The 21,012-nt window shown below is 37.3% G+C and overlaps 1 protein-coding gene across 1 annotated transcript in view; it reads left to right on the forward strand.

Moving 5' to 3' along the window:
- Positions 1-21,012, forward strand: part of TMC1 (transmembrane channel like 1) — a 74,573-nt gene that overhangs the window by 46,026 nt on the left and 7,535 nt on the right. The window contains exons 9-15 of the mRNA XM_019473653.1: positions 674-816; positions 3,549-3,693; positions 5,912-6,106; positions 13,124-13,303; positions 13,523-13,675; positions 15,086-15,214; positions 19,099-19,166. Coding sequence (XP_019329198.1) covers positions 674-816; positions 3,549-3,693; positions 5,912-6,106; positions 13,124-13,303; positions 13,523-13,675; positions 15,086-15,214; positions 19,099-19,166 — 1,013 coding nt within the window. The remainder of the gene's footprint in view (positions 1-673; positions 817-3,548; positions 3,694-5,911; positions 6,107-13,123; positions 13,304-13,522; positions 13,676-15,085; positions 15,215-19,098; positions 19,167-21,012) is intronic.

Genomic DNA, 21,012 nt, shown 5'->3' on the forward strand with positions numbered 1-21,012 from the left:
AATGTACTAGTAAATTATTTTGACAAATCAGCAATCCGACCCGTAGAAGAGGGGGTAATTCTCATTAAGATTTTTAGGAAAGGAGATACACTTTGAATTGCTGAGAAGGAAGGTATACTTACATTACACTTTTTATAGCCTTGGAGTGTAAGTGTTAAGAAACCCTGCACACTGAATAATCATCCATAAAATGCAACTAAGTATTCGTTAATGTATATTGAATGATCACTCAATAAACTGCAGGCAACATTGCTAGACAGAGAAGGCATATGAGAATTTTATATCAAATAGGCTATGCAAGTAGAATTTAGAAAATTAAGTTAAAAATTTGGCATTTTATATGCAACTAATTTGTAAAACAAATTTTGTAAACCGAAAGGTTTTTGTCTTTATAACAAGAAGTATGTGGATGAAAAAGTTTTGGCTCATTAAATCATAGATGGAATGCCCATGAAGAGTTTTAAAGATAAAAGATTTGAAAGTTGACATGAAATATTCTAAGTCTTTCTAAATGAAAGGAGAGATTTTCCATCCTGAGAGATTTATTATAGTGATGCTTACAACTGTTTTGAATGCATTGAAATGAATGTTTCAGTACATTGCTATTGGTACAATTTCTGATTATGTGCATATTTAACAGATGTGATATTACAATTTTTTGCTGACTTTTCAGGGCTTTGCACAGTATTCTGTACTCTTTTATGGTTATTACAATAACCAGAGGACAATTGGATGGCTCAAGTTCAGGATGCCTCTTTCATATTTCCTTGTTGGAGTTGGGACTATCGGCTACAGCTTTATGATTGTTACTCGAACGTAAGTTCTCCTTGGCTCTGGAATAAAGTACATTCAAAAAGGCAGATAATTCCACTATTCACCACTGAGACTATCTTTTTAAAAATATGGTAATTGTAAGGGCAGGACGATGCAAGATCAAATGCAAGGTCAAAGTCATGTCAGACTCGTTCAGCCTGTATTTATTTATCTATTGTTCTGCACCAGCAGCTGTGTTGCAGTGTTGTGGAAGTAGGAAAAAATCTTTACTGAAATAACATAACACTTCCCCCCTGCAACTTCAAAATGAAAAATGAATGCATAAAGCAAGGAACAGAGCTGTCAGCCCATCTTTTCATAATACTCTGCATCTAGCAGAATGTCAGCTAACATTCAGGAAATTCAGTTCTTCTACCTTCAATGATACCTTATGTGAGTTAAATTCTTTTACGAAGGAAAAAGACAAGAAAGAAAGAAACATATGGCATATAATTCTGTGTGTAAGTCACAGTCAGCAGTAAATGATTCTCAGCAAGACTATAGTGGTTAGGTCACATTTGCACAGTGGTGTAGAGGAATTAATGCTACTGGCCATAGTAAGGGTTTAACGTTCTGTGGAATGCAAAATAATCTCAAGCAGTGTGAAAACTATGCTTAATATAACATTAAGAACATAATGTTGAAACAGTAGGAAGCATAGGGGTAAGTGAAACAGGGCCTGGGCACTACAACTGGTGATATATTAGCCTTTTGGCTCTCAAATTCTGGACTTGAATTTTGTCTTAGGATCAGAATTTAAATGAAGTGAAATTATTATTTTATAGCCAAATTCACTATTGGAATAAAATGTGATAATTCTGATAGTTTCTAAAGAGACAGGCCGCCAATTAATATAACCTTTAATACTCTTGATTCAAGCAAGGTGACCACCTACCACAATAATACAGTTAGCTATAGTGGCTACTTTAAAAGATGTCTACGGTGAAAAAAATCAGAGCATTCTGGGTCAATATTCGAGGACATTTGTGAATATAGAGAAAACTGCAGTTAATCTATTTCCACTGTTTTGTGCTGAAGTCAGTATTTTTCACTTGCATGAGCACTAAATTAATTCATGTTCTGTTTTTCAAATATTACATGGTTTCCTGCATAGAGCAAGAAGCATTTCAGAAGGAAAAAAAAAAGTCTTCAGTTACATATATGTATTTTTGGAGGAGAAACAGACTACTACAATAAAAAAGTAATTGGTTTAGCTCAAAAATATCTTTTAAAATATTTTTTGATAGTGTAGCTGTGAAGATTAGAAAAGTCTTAGTCTCAGACAATTGTATTTCAATGATTGTCACCCAGACCAAAAAAAAAAAAAATTCCTTCTAGCAGAAAATCCCTGTGGCCCCAACAAAAAAATATCCTTGAGGAAAAAATACATTGTATGTGCTAACTTCTCATCTGGCCATGTGCCACTAATGCTGATCAATATTTAGGTAATCTTATGAGCAGTTCTTGCAGTCTTCTGCTCTTTGCTCTTTCTCCAGAAAGCAACACAATGGGCACAGAAATGAAAAGCGGTGTAACAGGAGGTTACATTGCTCTTGACTGAGATCTGGAAAAGGGAATGTCTAAGTGAAAGGGATAGTGAGGATTATAAGCACTATTATTCTATTTAGGGGAAATATTTAGATTTAGGGCTCCTCTCCACAGCTCTTCCAGTGCATAACATAAAATGGAAACATTTCTGGTCTCACAGAAATGATATCCTAACCACAAGACTGTTCACTATTTCATTAGGAACTCTTGAGAAGGAATTATCTTAGTCTAGAAACCAGCAGCAGGGCAGATCCTACCAAGAACCTTTCATGATCTCTGTACCTTCTGTATATGAGCAGTAAAACAAAAAAACCCAACCCCGGTATTGGTTTATGACAGCTCAGAAGGATTTTCTGTATTATTTACTTACTATTCTCTTCCTAGATTTGAGAGAATGTATTTTACTGGACTGTTAAAAATGTGGTATGTAGAATGTATTGATATTAATAACATAATTTTGCTATGTTAGTGAGCTTTAAAACAGGCATTGCCTTTTCCTGACCAAGAAATCAATACAATACTGAAGGCTAAATGGTTTGTACCCTACCAATATACTCCATCCTTGTGCTTAATGGTTTGAATTAAGTGATAAAGTAAGCAGAAGCAAGACCACTATTATTACATGAATGACGACACTTTGAAATAGAGAATTTAGTAGTCAAGATTAAGTCAGAAGAAATAATTTTATGTTTCTGGATACTGTTATAAATCTTGTTTATAAGTGCATAGGAGATGAAAGGGAATATAGAAATCTGTATTAGTGATAGTTTTGTATGGTATAACCAGGTTTTGTTCTGGCTTGTTATGTTAGAATTCTTTTTTTCTCTTTGTGAAGTTCTATTGTAGTTCAGGATGCTCTGCAGCTTTCTGTTTGAAAGATCTTCTTGATATCATTTTCCTATTGAATTTCTTATCCAGCAGAGTTTCTCTGAGGTGTTAATGAAATAAATTCATTCTTTCTCATCAAAACGTGTGTTGTGAGCTCATAAATTGTTTAAATATGAAAATTTCCAGCCTTCTCTCTTGTTTCAGACTGAACTTTCCAGATTTAGTATAACATGACTGACTGCGATAATAATACAGTTTTTTTCAGAATAATGTTAGAATTTATGAACAATTTAAAAGTCATGCTCACATAGCAGAACTAGTTCTAACAAGGTCTTCCTGTGTCTTTCTGGCTTTTGTAGAATGGCAAGTAATGTAAATGAAGACGGTGGTGGGGATGATACTAGTTTTAATTTCAGCTGGAAAATGTTCACAAGCTGGGACTACCTGATTGGCAATCCTGAGACAGCAGATAACAAGTTTGCCTCCATCACAACAAGCTTTAAGGTAAAATAGAGCTCACTAAGGAGAGGTAACCTGATTTGTCTTTCACACTGGTGTGAATCAGATGGAACTAACATCAAGTATTAGCTGTGCCTGGGGCCTAGAAGCTTAAACTAGAATTGGCAGCTCTATACCTTTCTGACTCTGGGTCTTTGTGCCTTGCCATCTTAATTTTTTCCTTTTGGTTGTGGAAGAAAAAGCATTAATGGCATCTTTTGTGTCCTCTGTGACTGCAGTACTAGTTTTAGAAAAATGATTCTACTGTAAAAATATTTTCCTTTTTCTCATCTCTGATGTCTTCCAGTTTCCACGGTGCTTATCTGAAAATTTTTTTTAAAATGCTGGTGACATTTTGCCAGCTTCACATTATCATCTTCTCTTGCTACACTGAAGAGATACCATAAGGCTTTAAACTAAAGGGGGGGAGATATAGACTAGATATAAGGAAGAAATTTTTTACGCTGAGGGTGGTGAAGCACTGGCACAGGTTGCCCAGAGAGGTGGTGGATGCCCCATCCCTGGAAAGGGGTGTTGGACTAGATGACCTTTAGAGGTCCCTTCCAGCCCAAACTATTCTATGATTCTATGATTCTAAGATAAAGCAATAGGATCGTCTATAAAGGGCTATTCATCACGTCAGAAGAATTGGCCTCAGAATTTTGAACGTGTATTTGCTCAGTAACCTCAAAAGGTTACTTTCCTTGCATAATATAAAGGTTTTATTTTCAAATTAATTATGAAATATAGCCCAGTTCACAAGGTGTTCTTAGGCCTCTTTGCAGTTTATAGGGTATGTTGATTTCAAGAGTCATTGTATGAGGAATCTGGGGCAGGATGCGAGATGCACCACTGTGAAAACAGTGAAGGGGATATATTCTATCTGTTGAATGTTAAAGAATGTGTTTCTGCACTGGGGTCACTGGGACACACCAGTGCAGCATGTAAAGGAAAATTTAATTTTCAATGTAATAATGTACAGAGAATACACTGGCAAGGTGTTACCAGGTAATGAACAAGATGCTAGACTTACAGTCACACTGACAACATACAGCATGGGAGCTGGAGGACCAAGCACTAGCTGCGCTATCCAATCACACACAGAACCCTTCCTTTCTGCAGTGGTGATATAGCCAATATACCACCTCACCCTGCCCACCCTCCCAACTGCAGGCATAAAAGATAACTACATTCAAAGTCAGTAGAAAGAAAAGGTCCCAGGAAAACAAATACTGAAGAAATACTGACTGAAAGCACTGAAACTGTGAGCGCTTTCCCTGCCCGCCTACTAAGGTCAGTTGCTGAAAGCTATTTGAAGAATACAAATCTGTTGAGACAGAGACTTAATTTTGAGAAATAAACTCATGAAGCTTTACTGTGATCTTTGCAAACGAACAAGGAACCTCAGAGAGGAAAGGTGAAGGCTTGGGTGAGGTCATGGGAATTTTGCTCAAGAGCTGCTGCACTCTCCTTTCATTTATGTAACAAACACAATTCATAAGAAAAGCAGAGCCATGCAGAGTAACTATTACAATGCAGGAGTTCAGCTTCCCCTCTAGGCAACTGATCTCTATACCAAAGTGAGAAGCTGTAGCCAAACTCCTTTTTCAAGAGGACACTTCAGAGCAAAAGCTCTTTCTGATGGCAAAAGTAGGAGCTGCAGATTATAGTTACACCAGAGTCTTAATATTTATCAGTCCTGGCCACGGGTAAATGTGGGGCAAACGTTTTATTCTGTAGTTTGAAGCTGTGCACAGTTTGCCTTTTTTGGGATTCCTACATCTAAACTGTTGTTTCATTCCTTCTGAATTACTGACTTTCAGAATAAAACTTTTTGCTCTTTTCTCACAAATGCACATTTTTAAAGTGTGACAGTTCCTTTTCTGGCAGCTAATCACACGTTTATCCTGCTGGGTCACTCAGCCTCATAGCACCTTGCAAGCTGACAGAACATGCTGGTTTCTTTTTGGCACACAAGTGCAGGTGTAGTGATACTCAGTGGGGACACACTCAATAGAAGAAAGCAAACTCTGGGGAGCCAAAACCCCAAGGTCTGCCCGGGTCCAAAACAGATTGTCTGAGAAAATATAAGCTCATCTCAAAACATGATGTGTGCAGTCACATCTTTGTAATTTGTTTAACTGACTTCTAACAACTGGGGAAGCAATGTGGGGTCTTGACCATTAAAGTACTCATAATATTCTTTTCTTTCTAACAAGTGCAGGAAGCTATCGTGGAGGAGCAGGAGAGCCGAAAAGAGGAAAATATTCACTTGACTAGGTTCCTGAGGGTTCTTGCTAACTTCTTAGCCCTATGCACGCTTGCTGGGAGTGGCTACCTCATCTTTTTTGTTGTCAGAAGATCCCAGCAATTTGCCCTGGAAGGTCTGGAGAACTACGGGTGGTGGGAAAGAAATGAAGTTCGTGCTAGCACATTTCTAAAATAGATGTGGTTTGAAACTGTGTTCCTCTACTCTGCATGTTGCCTTTCTTTCCTGAGAATTTAAATACTCTGAATGTGGGTGGTAAATGTCTAACAAAAGAATTGTTCTTGTCTCTCTGCTTCCTGCTTCATTAAAATGATTATTCCTTGGCTGGTTCTTTCAAATGTCCCTTTGTATTTAGTTTTCACTTGAGGCCTTTACCTTTCCTACTCTGTGCTCTTAAGGTTGTTTTCCAGCCACTCTACGGACTCACAAGATCTCTTCAAGGACCCCACTCTCCTGTTGCTTTCCTCCTGAGACTGGCCCAAGCAAAGTGGCTGGTGTGTGGGCCTATCTAACGTTACTTGGGGCCTGATGGATACAACTCTGCAGTGTAGCAACAGGATGAAACTCATGCCTTCCAGTTCCAGCTGCCCAGTCCAAGAGTCCAATACCATTTTTTTGTGCCTAATCTGCTTTCTTCTAGAGCAGATGCAGCCCTGCCTGATAGAGGTGTATAATGATAGTGATTGTGTTTGCTATAACAGTGTGCAGTAACCACCTGAAGTCAGTGTTGCTATATGAAAACCTGGGCAGGTTTACTTTCTTAGCAACATACGCACTGCTGTGTATGTTGTAAAACTAGCTGTTTGTTACTTAAAGCTCATCTTCTGAGCTGGAGTATAAAGTAGATACTTGATTTAAGGTAAGGCAAAAAGATGCTAGCTTCACAAAAATGCTGGGATGGGTGACGATGGAATGAGGAAAGTCAATCCTTAATTTTCAACACCAAAACCTGACTGAGAAAGTAACATAAAAAACTCCAGCAATCCACCTCTGGAATCCAGAGAAATGGGGCTGCTGAGATTGGGTTAAGTTACTTGATAAAAGTTACTACATTTTGATGTCATAGGAAAGAAAACTCATGTACAAAACTGCTTGGCTTAAAGCAACACAAGCTCTAAGTGTGACAACAGACTAGCAGATGGAGACAATTCAGGAGGAACTCAGCTTTCTCCCAGTTGAAAGGTGTGGTAACAGGTCTGTACTAACAAGAACTGTGCTACCGAAAGCTGTTATATTAGCTTATGCTGCAGTCTGGAAAGTAGTTAAACATATGCATGTTTACATTCATTGTTTTACTTTTGTTTGCTTTACAAAAAAATACTGCTAAGGAGACTGTATCACAGAACTAAGATCTGGAGCAGGTGTGTCTCTAAAGGAGAGTGGATAAGGCAACATTGCCATTATTTGGCTGAAGAATTTTTCCTATTGACAGGTAATGAACATATTTGTGAGGTACAAAATATTGCCCTTGATTGGATATTAATATTTATTTACAAAAATATATTTGGATTCTATGTAACAACCATTTAAACATTTTTCTTATTTTCTAGATCTAGCTCTCTTATGTTTGTAACATTAATAAATGAATTGAGATTTTGATGAGAAAAAAAACCCATAAACACTTAACGTTTTAGAGCAAATAGAAGTGCAGCTTTTACGTACAATTCAAGAAACAGTATGTAAAAATTGACACTCTTCATAAAAATATTAAGCTCCTTCTGTAAGAAATTTCTTTTCATTGCACTGGATGTATTAAGGGATTAAAAAATGTTTACATGTAATTATGATGTCCTTGGAACAATCCAGGGTAAACACATTTTATATCATCTCTCCCTGAAACTCACAGCCTACTAAAGTGCCACTGGTGACTTTGTGGACAAGATCTTTTTCTCTCTGACTATCCTTCTCTGTCATAATGTTGTAAATTTTTAAACTCCCTCTCCATATCGGCAGTACCTAGTTCTGTCAGATTACAGTTCAGATAAAATTGTCTAGTGTGTCATGGAGAGGAGGAAATTAGTGGAAACAGGCAGACCGGGACTGTTAAGGGATATCATCAGCATTTGCATTGCTCCTCATACATGGCTGTGGCCTGGTGGTCGGTCATGGATGAATGATGATTCTGCACCATGTGATAATTTCCCCATGACTCTGGAAATTTTGGTAAAATGGAGAATAATGCCACTGATTCCCTTGGTAAAGTGTTCTGAAATTGGATGAAATTTGCTGAACAAAATTGACTTTCCTCATTAGATAGAACATAGTTTGCAGAGCTAGAAGGTAGTAAAAGCATCTCTCTGGTACTGAGGTACCCTGTTTTTTCAAATATATTCCTGTGCAGTTTAAAAACAAAGCTACTTAAAAGCAGAAAAAACTTACGAGGAGACAGACTGATTTCTCTGAATGAGAATCATTAACAACATTTGGGTAAAGAGGAGATAAGTTTTACACATCAGTTTTTTTTCCAGCAACAAAAAAGTAGAGCTTTAACATTTTAGGTCTTGCAAGAAACAACCCCATAGATCTTTTGCCAAAAATATCCTGCTATTTACTTTCCTGATCCTATTAGTGGATGTGGAGTACATTTATATTGAAGTTATTAATCCATGTTGTCAATGCTCTGTTTAATTCTAGAAATAATCAGGCAGCTTTTATTAGTATGAAATATAATTTCTAATTCTAATTTCATTTTTTAAAAATGAAACTGTATTTACTAGAAAAATAGATCTTTATTAGTGCTTTCTGCAGCAGATGCTAGACAAATCTATGACTACTGCAATCATTGATAGTAGAAGATATGATTTATTTTAGCTAGGCTACTAGCTCTTAATGAACTTGTGTAAGCAGTCATTTTCTAGCTTTCAGAGTTTAATGCGGGGACTTGGTATTTGGAGTTGTTTATGTCATATAGAGATAAAAACCTGTGTTTTGCACCACACTTTTAATAATTACGGTGTGCCTCTTGGTTGTTGTTCCTTTCTTAGGGAAAATTCTATCTCAGTAGGGCAGAGAGGTCTTTTGAGATTCATTCAGCAGACAGTGAATGTAAGACCACATTGGCTATCAACCATAACTCTACTGTGTATGTATGCTGGCATGCTGTCCCTCTTGTGGCATATCATTCCACAATTTTTAAGTCACACAAAGCAGTGAAACTGTCACTGATAAAAACAGGGGAAGAAAATCTGCTTCTGCACCTGAGCTTCAAGTTGACAAGAAGTCCAGAATATAAATCAGCTCCTTTCTGAAATCAAACTAGATTAAAGTGGCTAAAACTCAATGGACGATTCAATGGATAATTTCTTTGTTCAGCAAAATCCTTCACAAGAAACTAAGCAGTATAATGATAATATATCTATGAAACTATATATAAGAAATGTTTATGCTTTTGAAATATAGAACCCATCATAGTTTTTGGATTTTGAGAACTCAACATGCTACATTTTGTCTCAGTAAAACATTGCATTTTTGGTTGTAATAATTTCTCACTTTTCAGCTTTGCAAGTTTCTGTGCCTCATTTCACTTCTTATCTTAATAATGACTTTTCTCCAGAATTAGAAATGCTCTTGAGATGGAGAGCATGAATAGTTAAGGCATGGAAAAATGCAGATAGAAAACAAATGAGAAAGAACATGTGTGCTTCAGATAAGTGGTAAAAAAGGCAGAACATAATTAATATATAGAAAATATTGAATGTTCAAGAGAAAGAAAAGCAGTGACTTCTGTCCTGCCTCTCCCATGCAGCAACAAAGAAACTTTCAATAAAGTTAGCAGGTACTATATTTAAAACTGCCCAAAGGACATACCTTTTCTTCCAAAATGCATACTCACTATGTCTTCTAGTATGAGAACTGAGAGACATCAAATGAATTGAGTAGAAGCCAGGTTTAGAAAAAGCAAAAGGCAAGGAATGGTAGTTGGTAGGTGCCAGTGTTATGAATGCCAAAATCTATGTCTGTCTCAAGGAAAACTGATCTAAGGCATGAAAGAGAAATCCTCGGCGGGTTACTAAATACATAAAAACCACACCTGACTGAACAAGTGCCCAAACTGAATATAGTTGGAGTCTAGGACTTATTACTCATATATGTTTGCCCTGTTCTTGCTCGTCCCTGGGCATCTGTTAGGCTAGAGCAACCTTTGGTGTGACCCAGGACATCTCCTCTTATGCACATATTTGCCACTAGAACTTGTTGCCACAGAGGGATATTAGACACCAGAGTCAAGTGAGGATTCTGATTTGAGATTCAGCAGTATCACAACAGGACTGAACATTTCTATTGATAAACAGGATATACAGCCTGTTACAATAAGTTTGAATTTTAAGAATTCATGATTGCTTGTGTTGGCTGTAGTTGACTCCTGCAGCTTTGCCATCTTGGGCCATATTGGGTATAAAGTCTTTGGTTTAGTCATGACTGAGACAATATGTGTTATAAACTATGTTAGAAACTTTGAAGGTTTTAAGATAAAAAAGTTTACACAGTTCATTATGAAGAAAAAATAACCAGTATTTTGATCACCAACAACTCATCAACAAAAAAAAAAAAAGGAATATCCACAATTCTCATAAGAGAAAATTTATTCAAAGCATTAATGTATGAAACCCAACATAGCTGTTAATATAATAAGGTAAAAGGTGGCAGGAGATTAAAATATAAATTCTGCCCTTTTCAGTTATAAACCCAAGCGCTGCAAGAGATGACAGCTGCAAGTTTTTGGTTGGTTGTTTCTTTTTTGAGTGTTATGAGGTAACAGTGACTTCTTGTTATTTTAACAAGGTAATCCCAGTTACCAAATAACATTATATAAATACATAGGAAACATCAGTGAATTCCTGTAACCGTTAAAAAAAAAATCTACATACTTCTTACAGGGTGCCACAAGCCATGTACAGAATGCACTACTGATGGCCTACAAATGCAAAATCCAGTAATTAGCTCTAGAACTCATTAAAAACCAAGAATAGAAAAACAGCAAAAAGAAAGCCATTTATTTCTTTTCATTAAGAACACCAGTCTCATGGATGAAACTTTTTAAGAGTGGGAATGTACGTATTTGTAAGTGAGTGAATTTATTTGTTGGCATAGTGCCTTTCTGCTGCCATATTATTTCTGAGAAGCAAGAGCAGGCCTAACTCTCTTGGTAGCAGGAAGTTAGAAATGTATTAAAATTTATAATAGTTCTAACAAAATGGATTCCAGCATGGCTGAGAAATGCTAGTTTCAGAGCAGTTGGAAGACTAGAGTTCTGTGAACAATTATGGTTTTTTGTGACTAAATCAATTATTTTTGCTTAATTGTTTTAATATGATACATCTCAAATAAACACCTTTGTGTTTTCCAACAATCTTTGTGACTTAGATTGAGACAATGTTTTCTGTTTCTTTTTTGTTGTTTTTAGTCCCTTAAAGACGCACTTTTTGTAATGCAATTTTATTTTAAATTGAAATTGAATAACTGCACTCTTAAACTTTTTCAAATATTTTCAGTTTTGGCTGACACAATGAATTAGAACCAAAAGGTTCAAATAGGCTTGAAAGAATTTTCAGCAATCACTTAGGAATGTTACATTACTAGAATGCCTCACTTGTCAGTATATTTATAAACTATGTTGTATTTCAAATTTTTTATAAAAACTAGTTATCTGTTTTTCTCACTTTGCTTTCAGCAAACTTGTTCCATTTCCATACTGCTAAGATGATGAGTTATTCTTATTAGAAGTTTCTAAGAAAATCAGGCAGAAAGAAGCAAGGTGGATTTGAATTTGCTTATGCAGTGAGGACATGAGATCTGAGATAGACTAGAGAGCTTGGGCAATCACCAACCATATGAAATTTAAGAAGAGCAAGTGCCAGATTCTCCACCTGGGATGGGATAATCCTGGTTATACATACAGGCTGGGGGACGAGAGGCTGGAGAGCAGCCCCACAGAAAGACATCTGGGGGTGTGGGTTGATGGCAAGTTGAATATGAGTCTACAGTGTGCCCTGGCAGCCAAAAGGGCCAACCGCGTCCTGGGGTGCATCAAGCACAGCATAGCTAGCCGGTCAAGGGAGGCAATTGTCCCACTCTACACACAGAGAGTGTGCCCAGAGGAGAGCCACCAAGATGGTGAAAGGTCTCAAGGGGAAAACTTAGGAGGAGCGGCTGAGGTCACTTGGCTTGTTCAGCTTGGAGAATAGAAGGCTGAGGGGTGACCTCATCACAGCCTACAACTTCCCCAAGAGGGGCAGTGGAGGGGGAGGTGCTGATCTCCTGTCTCTGGTGACTTGCGATAGGACACGAGGAAATGAAATGAAGCTGCCTCAGGGGAAGTTCAGATTGGACATTAGGAAAAGATTCCTCACTGAGATGGTGGTCGGTCAGTGGAACAGGCTCCCCAGGCAACTGGTCACAACACAAAGCCTGTCAGAGTTCAAGGAGCGTCTGGATGACACTTTTAGTCATTTATGTTTAGTTTTAGGTAGCCCTGCAAGGAGCAGGGAGTTGGACTCAATGATCCTTATGGGTCCCTTCCAACTTGAGATACTCCACGATTCTCACGGGCTTTGGTCACTGAGATGGTCACTGGAACAGGCTCCCCAGGGAACTGGTCACAACACACAACACAACACAGTTCAAGGAGAGTCTGGATGACGCTCTTAGTCTTATGGTTTAGTTTCAGGTACTCCTGCAAGGAGCAGGTGACATCTAGAATTAACTTTGGGTGAGATCTCAGATAAATTTAATTTAGTGCAGTATTTTTGTAGGAATGTTTTTTATAGAACATCTATGTGTCTCTTGCAAAGATGTGGTAGAGACATAGCATAAAACAGTACTAGAAATAGATTTTGTTAAGTCCTCTGATAGTAGAATTTTGGTTAAAATGTAGGTTCTAGTCAGAATAACTAACATTTTATTATTTTGGAGGTTTAAGTGAAATGTAAAATGAAAAAAAGATTTCATATATCAATCTGCAGTAGATTACAACTGACTTTTCATCCCTTTCTTCCTTTGTGAAAATATCTTGTGACTCCCAGAGTGGATTTCATTTTTCGTTAAATCAAAAACCAAATAAAAAGTAGTAATGGAAATATACTTTTCACCCAAATCAATAATAATAATAAAAGAACTTGTCTCTAACATTTCATTGTAAACTTTTTTTTTGCTTTTTCTTCCTCTCAGGTGAACATGGTTATGTCACTTTTAGGAATGTTCTGTCCAACTTTATTTGATGTAATCAGTTCTCTGGAAAACTACCATCCTCGAATAGCTCTAAGATGGCAGCTGGGACGAATCTTTGCTCTTTTTCTTGGCAATCTCTACACTTTCATTATTGCCCTAATGGATGAAATCAATCTCAAGGCAAGCTATTTACTTCCCTTCACTATTTTTAACATGTAGCTGGGCAAGAATGAGGATTTCCAGCCAGTCAAAGACACGTCAGTGAAAGACGTTCTTTTCTTTCTGTACTGTAAATCATGTCCATGCCTGAGCTGGTAATGGGAGTCTTGTAGTAGAAAAGGTTGAGAGTTGGTAACAAGCTCATGTTGGTTTTTTTTCCCAATTTATTTCTTTACTTAGTTGGAAGAAGAAAAAGTAGTCAAGTATAACATGTCAATATGGGAAGCTAGTCTGTACAATGGTACTATTCCAGAAAATTCGACTGCCTCTCCAATACAGGTGGACCCTGCAGATGTCCCCAGAGGGCCGTGCTGGGAAACAATGGTAGGACAGGTAATGTAACTGCTTTAAGCTCATATTTGAAAATAGATCATAGTCTGTTACAAGATATGATATCTAAACCCTCTTTATTTCTGCTAATAGGTGACATTAAGGTGGGAAAATTTGAGGAAAAGCAGATGTAGGACACTTTCCTGAGCTAAAAAGTTGAGAAAAAAATATTTGAGTTTCTTTGGACCCTGTCTAGTAGGGAATTCTTTCTCCTGGTAGTTGACGGCATTGAAAGCATTTCTTTTTTTCCCCTCCTTTTCACTATTCTCTTAATTTACCCTCCTCTTCCTCATCCCATCTTTGTCTTGCAAAAAACCTGTTTAACAATTTTGAAAAGTTGGATTCGTCATAACCCATAATAAATGTGGTAATTCTGATTAGAATTCTGATTAGAATATCAGTTTCTGCCTACAACAGACCTATAGAAAAGATAAAAAACAGAGTAGCTCAACAAGGAAATATGCTCATACAACAAGGAGATAGCTCTTAGAGCAGTGTGTTTTTGAGAAGGCACCTTTAGCCAAGTAACGTAATGCAAAAGAACAACAGTGGTTTAATAGTAAATCTGCTCAGTCATTTCATTTGATTCAGTTGAACATTTATTCTTATTGACCTATTAATATAAAATGTAATTTCCAAAGAATTTTCTAACATCCCCCTTTCTTCTATTTGATCATACCCTATTATTTTTTTGTGCATAAGAATGACTTCACCACTGAATCACAACTTTTGCTGTTGCTCTATCACTCTGACAATCTCACCTCCTGACTGAAGAAATCACCAGCAGGGAGCAGACAGCAGGAAAAACAGCCCCTCTTTTCTTTTCACTGATGCTGAATAATAAGCTAAGAACACCAAGAGCTTATCAGTGCACTAATTTTCTCCTTAATTTCAGATGAGGGAGAGTAATAGCTTTTTGGGCTATTGGGGTAAGGCCTATTACAGTAGGGTTTAGTGGGACTTACTAAAATAAAAGTGGAAGAATGAGGTTTTCCATTAGGATTTTCTTTCCTCTCCATATTCACTGGGAGTTGGTGTTCCTTGAGAAAGCAAGCCATTCACTTTTATTTTTTTTTTCAATCTTCCCAAAGTCAGAGAGCAAAAGCAGTTTAAGATATCAGCTCAGATTTCTGTTATAGCAGCGATCTTGGCTGGAAGCCTTTCCTAGTCTGATCATACCCTGGAAGTCTCATCTGACAATATGGGCACAAATTAGAGCAAAGGATACCTCTAGCAAATGAGGGGCAGTTTTTCTCCTGGCATTTTTCAGAATTGGTGAATGTAGAGGAAGAGCAGAGTCTTTTCCATGTTGAAGCAGGGTAAGCACAATTAGGGATCTAGCCCAGTATTTCATTATTATTGTAATTATTAATTGCTTAAATATATTCTTAAAAGAAAATATTGTTCTAACAGGAATTTGTGCGGCTGACAGTCTCTGACATAATGACAACATACATCACAATTCTAATTGGCGATTTCTTGAGAGCTGTCTTTGTTAGGTTCTTCAATTACTGCTGGTGCTGGGACTTGGAGTATGGATTTGTAAGTATCTGATTTGCTATTTTAAATGTCTTTGCCAGATTATCACTTCACATTTTTGTAGTAAATTACATTTTCCTTTCAATCATACAGAGTTAACAGTCGGCTAGACACATCACCTTCAAAATCCCTGAATAACATTGTGTTAGTTTTTCTCAGAATTTGATTATGCCTTAGTATTTGTCTTATTCTTTAGACTTTGGTAACTTTCAGATTTTTTTTTTTCCATTTGATTGTGTAAGAAAACTGGGTACACATTTTTCACACATTTCCAATTTGAAGACTCATTCCCTGTTCCACAGAATACAATCTCACTGATTTCTATGGGATTTTGGATAGGGTCTTTTAGCACACAGTGTTTGTGGAGAAAAATATGAAAGAACTTGTTCTAGAAATCTTATTATATATATTTTTTGCTAGAATTAGTTTAGCTGAAATAAAGTTAGTAAGTCCCATAACATAAACGGGTGTAGAGCTCTTCAGTTGGGAGTTGAGATTCACTCTTACACAGATCTGAGCTAGATTAACTTAGCCAGATAAGATACCTACACTGTAAGAACTGATGCTGTTTTTTCACCTGTTAAGTATTAGTCAGGGTACTGGCAAAGCTTGTGAAGCTCCTGAAGCCTCTTTTGTACTTACTGAGAGGTATGGAAAAGAGCTAAGTAATTTAAAGCTATCTTGGGTACATCTGCATGAACAGCCATCATAGCTGTTCTGCCATCCTTTTGTTCTCCTTTCCTCAAAATTGTACCTTCATAAATATGCAAATTTCTTGTTTTACTAAAAGCAGCCTCTCAGGAAATGATAATCTTCCAGAGGAAGAGAAAGTTTTGGTGTTTTCTGTAGAAAAAACAGTTTTCTGGTATAGTAATCTCATTGCTATGGGCTGGCTCCTATGAAATTTCAGACTTTATAGCAAGGTTCAGGTTTCTCCCTGCTAATTCTACAGTGTGTCTCAAACAGGACTGGTGTAGGGTTGGAGAGAAAGACTACCAGCTGGCCAGGTTGTGGACAAACAAGTTATAACCCTTGAAATATCAAAATCAAATGCAGGAATTTGAATATAGCATGGGCTTGTGGAACCATGTATTTTCATATACTTAAATTGCAATCAGAGCTTACTCACATTTTCAGATGTTCCATAGCCGTTGCAATAGCTAAGGCTGGGTGTGGGGAACACAAGAACCATTGTAGCCAGTGCTACATCTGACAGAAAATGGCTCAGACGTCATATTTTCCAAAGATGTTGAAGTGATAGCCTGGATCCTTTCCCCCTCAGGATCTCCACAATCAATGAAAGAGCCTGAATTAATGCAAGCCTGAAAACCATTCTGAAGACTGTAGGACAGACTCTTTACCAGGAATGTTATGGCTTCCATTTGGGCTTCCTGAAGCTCTTCTGTCTTGTTATTTACTCTGAATCATCTGCCTTTTATGCAGGGACTTTTTGTTGCATGACCTGCCCAACCACAGGTGCCTAGTGCTATTTGAGATGACCCTGGGTATCCAGAACAGCTGGATGGGGCTACTAGATGTATTTTTTTGTGAGATGCCTGCTGTCTCCCGGTGTTGGGAGCCACACAGTGAACTGTAGGACAACTTGGCTTGAACTGGGAGTGCCAGTTGTCAAATAAAGACACATACATTCATCCATTAACACTTCAGACTTAATTTTTGCTCTTTGTTTTTTGTTACCATTAAGGATGTTAATGGAATATAATACAGTAATTCAATGAATAGAACAGAGCCTATAGAGAAAAGAGCTTTAATTAAGGATCTGGGCTAAAAAGCTGCACAGATACCGTCCTTCTTTCTAGCCATTCATCCATTTACAAAGTAAAGAACATAGAGAGAGGTGATAAGCAGTGAGGGTGAACCTCACAGCCCACACACAAGGGCTTCAACACTGCTAATGGACGCTGTGGCATGTTTATCCAGCAATGAAGGGACACTTATTTCCATGATATATTATTGTTCTCAAAGTGTCAACAACACATCTGCTGGTAGGGGATGTTGAAAGCAATTTATTATTGACATTTTTATTTGGCAGTATATAAGAATGGCTATAACGGTCTGGTCAGTTATGGTCCTCAGGTCCAGTAAGCTGCCTGAAACAACAACCAGAAGTGGAATTGCAAACTGGAAATCATTGAATTTCTGGAAATATCTGAGCTTAAAATCTTTTCTAGGAAGTATCTATACCTGTGTCTCTGTAGTTAGTGGCCATGATGTACCTATCATCCATTAATTTTTAAACTTTATTTATAACCTAAATATTTTTGACAACCAAAATGTCCTTTGGCAAAGCATCCCAGAAATTAACTTGCATGTCATGTGGAAAAACTCTTCCTTTTGTTTGTTTAAAAATTAAATTTCAAACTATTTTATTTGTTAATGCTAGCCCCTATGTTATGAAGAACAATCACACATTATTTGATTCTGTATGATCTTTTCCATCCCTCTGTGTCACTTATGATATTCTATGCCTCTGTACAGGTCTCCTTAGTCAACTGCTTTCCAAGTTGAATACTACTGATCTATTTAATCTTTCTTCGTGTGGAAGCAAATTCATAAATACATGCAGCACAAATATAGCAGTTTGCTGTAAACATATATAACTGTACATATACACAAAACTACACAGAAAGAGTGTAGGGGCTCCACATATTCCTACAATATAACATAGTACAATTCAAAATTGTGACTTTAATTGGTGATTTTAATAGAATAACTTTGTCTTGGTTCAGCCGTAAGGGAATAGTTATTTTTGTATCTCATGCCCCTTCCTCGCCCTATCAGTCATCCATGTAATTAATACCTGGAAGATACACATTATTCATGATCTTTTTGTCCACCCACTATGCTGAATCATGCAGGTCACCAGCTACGGTGTAACAAAACTCTCTTTTATGAGAAAGCTGATTAAACAAAATCTTGTGACAATGCAAAACCATACAAATAATATGCTTGAATCAGACATTTATGTGTAAACCAAAAGTTTACAGCCACAATTTCTTACCAGAAAGTTTTGTTCTGGTGCATATGCACACAAACTAATAGGTATGTGTGTATTTCAGTCGTCGCTCAAATGCAGTGTATTCAGTGTTTGCAGATGGAAGTGTTCATGAATTAGAGACTAGTAAATAGGGTAAAAGAAGAGATGTGGAAATGATTAAAGATTTGGAAAAACAGAATGAAAGGGTCAAATGAATAGTTCAGAAATATAAGGCTAAATAATTATTTGTTTATAACATTTATGTGTCTATACTGGAAACAAAAATTTATAATACAGTGCTTTCTTCAGCGGACAAAGTGATAATGAGATGCCATGGCTGAAACATGAAGTAAAAATTAGAATCAAATACACTCAAATTAGAAATAAGATATTCATATTAAGCAGGGAAGCCAATGATTCGCAACATCTATCAATGCTTAAAAAGAATAAAAGTGTAACTGTTAAACTTAAAATATGAAAGATAGTGCTATAGTTCAAACAGGAACTAAATCACAGCAGCCTCATGGCTGGTACTGTATGGGAGGACACATTACATGACCACTCCTAGCCACTCCAATGGAAAATTTATGAATTGTTGTTTTAAAATTTACCCAGTACCCAGAACTATTTTTAATTCTCCATTAGCACCTTCATCTGAACAAATCTCAAAAAGATTTTCAGTAAAATACCGCAAGCTGTATTACAGTCTGCCTGTTGGCCTTGAGTCATATTAATTTGTTTCATGATTCGCTGATAAGATGCAACAAGAGGCCTTACAATACAATGCTAATATGCTGCTGCTGTTGGAAATGACAGTTTTAATCTACTGTAAGTCATCTTAAAACCCTTTGTGAAAGCCTAATGAAAGAATCTGTATTATTTCTTTCAGCCATCATATTCTGAGTTTGATATAAGTGGAAATGTGCTGGGACTGATCTTTAACCAAGGCATGATCTGGTAGGTGTGGCAAAGCATGTTGCATCTGCAGGACTGCAGGATTTAGCTGTATCTGTGAAAGATTCTTCTGAAATGCTGATCCTGTCCCATTGTTTTATTTGATGGACATGTAATGCAATATATATCAAACTCTGGTACACTGCAATCAGTGGGACCACTTCAGAACTAGTTCTGGGCTAAGATTATGGGACCAGATGCATCAGGATTTTGCAATGAGCTGGTAAGACCAACCAATAAAAAGCTGTGTAGATGAATCTTATCTTTTCATTGACTGACTGCTTGCTAGAGCAAGCACCTGGCCTGTACTGTTTTGCTTTGAATTTCAGCCTTTCAAAATACCTTACCACCCTTTTCCCACGCGTCCTTAAAACGAATGTATGTACATTTATCTGTGCAGGCATGTGAATGTGTATAAAATCCTACTGCTGCAGTATTAGTCCTTAGCTCTAGAGGAGAAGAGGTCTATGTTTCATCCCATTTTTGGACTTTACATAAGTGGTAAAGAATACCAGTGTGTAGAGTCCTCATGCGAGACATTCAGTCTTCCTCAGGAACTGTCCTCCTCAAGCACTGTTGACTTCTCAAAGTTAGTTCTTGCTAAGGCCTAATTTTTCACCTTTAATATGACTTTGCTGATCAGACTTTTTGTTTGGTGAAAGCCCTCACTTCTGTAAAGCCCAAAGGTTGTGTGTTGTGTGCATGTCAAAGAAATGCTGCACAAATACGGCAAAGAAAGAGGCTGAAAATATCTTGCAGCTCCTGTAATCAAACCCTGTTGGGGGGATGCACTGAGGGCCCTGACAGCAGCACCATGGGCTTGCTCAGGAGGGTATATTTCTGGGGATGACCACAGCACCACCTATGGCCTCATAGTGATGGCATGCCATATGAGTGTGGCTGGAGGGCGTCCAGCCCTGCTGCTGGCATGTGAGGCACCTATATTGTGTCTTGCACCTTAGAAAAGCAGCTTAGCTTTGCAATTGGCATCTTGCTATCTCCCTTAGGACTGGTATTCTAATTTCTGATAAGTAACATTTTTCAGGCTGCTGTTCATCAAAATGATGAGGCTGCAGCATACACTCTGCTTGCAATTTTATACATAATTGATGGCACTAATACTTTCTACTGCTGTAATTAACACTTTGGAAGATAGGTTGGAAATCATTCTCTACCTGAGAGATGTTGAGGACTGGGTGAGGGAGTTGATTCCTGATTATTCTCTAACGAAAATTCTATACATACCTGTCATTTTTATACTTCATTACATGTACAGACTCTGTGCACTTCTAAGCTGCCATGCCCCAATATACACATTCTGGCACAGAAACTGCGACTTGTGTTTTTGTGATGTTATTTAGATACAGCATCCTTTGGCTTACTGGTTATTGCAGGGTTGGGACCACATTTACATGCTAATTGATATTTGCAGGGCTAAGTAAGGCACTAGAGCTGTAGTGTTTTTCAAAATAATGTCTGATGATTTAAACTGAAACAAATACATCAGATGAGTAAAAAAAGGTTGACTGAATTGTAATAAACATACACTGCCAAACCCATGTTCATCATTAATACATACATAGGGTAAATTGGTTTCTGTTTTATCTGAGCTTTACAAGTCCTATTGTACATGCTTGTGCTCATCTGAAACAGAATAAAAAAGAGTTTCAAGTGCAGCTGGTGAGCTGGTGCTATCACAGAGCTAGAAAGGAGACAAAAGGCATGTATGCATGCATTTATTTTTGTGTAAGAGAGAGAGACCATATGGTTAGGAAAACTCCTCTCTTGTCTCTCTGTTTTCACAAAGCAAGTGAGATGCAAATTATTTGAAAGTATTCTCCATGTCAAT

This window comes from Aptenodytes forsteri, unplaced genomic scaffold (genome assembly GCF_000699145.1).
Source record: "Aptenodytes forsteri isolate BGI_AS27 unplaced genomic scaffold, ASM69914v1 Scaffold151, whole genome shotgun sequence".
In the NCBI taxonomy this organism is placed as follows: Eukaryota; Metazoa; Chordata; class Aves; order Sphenisciformes; family Spheniscidae; genus Aptenodytes; species Aptenodytes forsteri.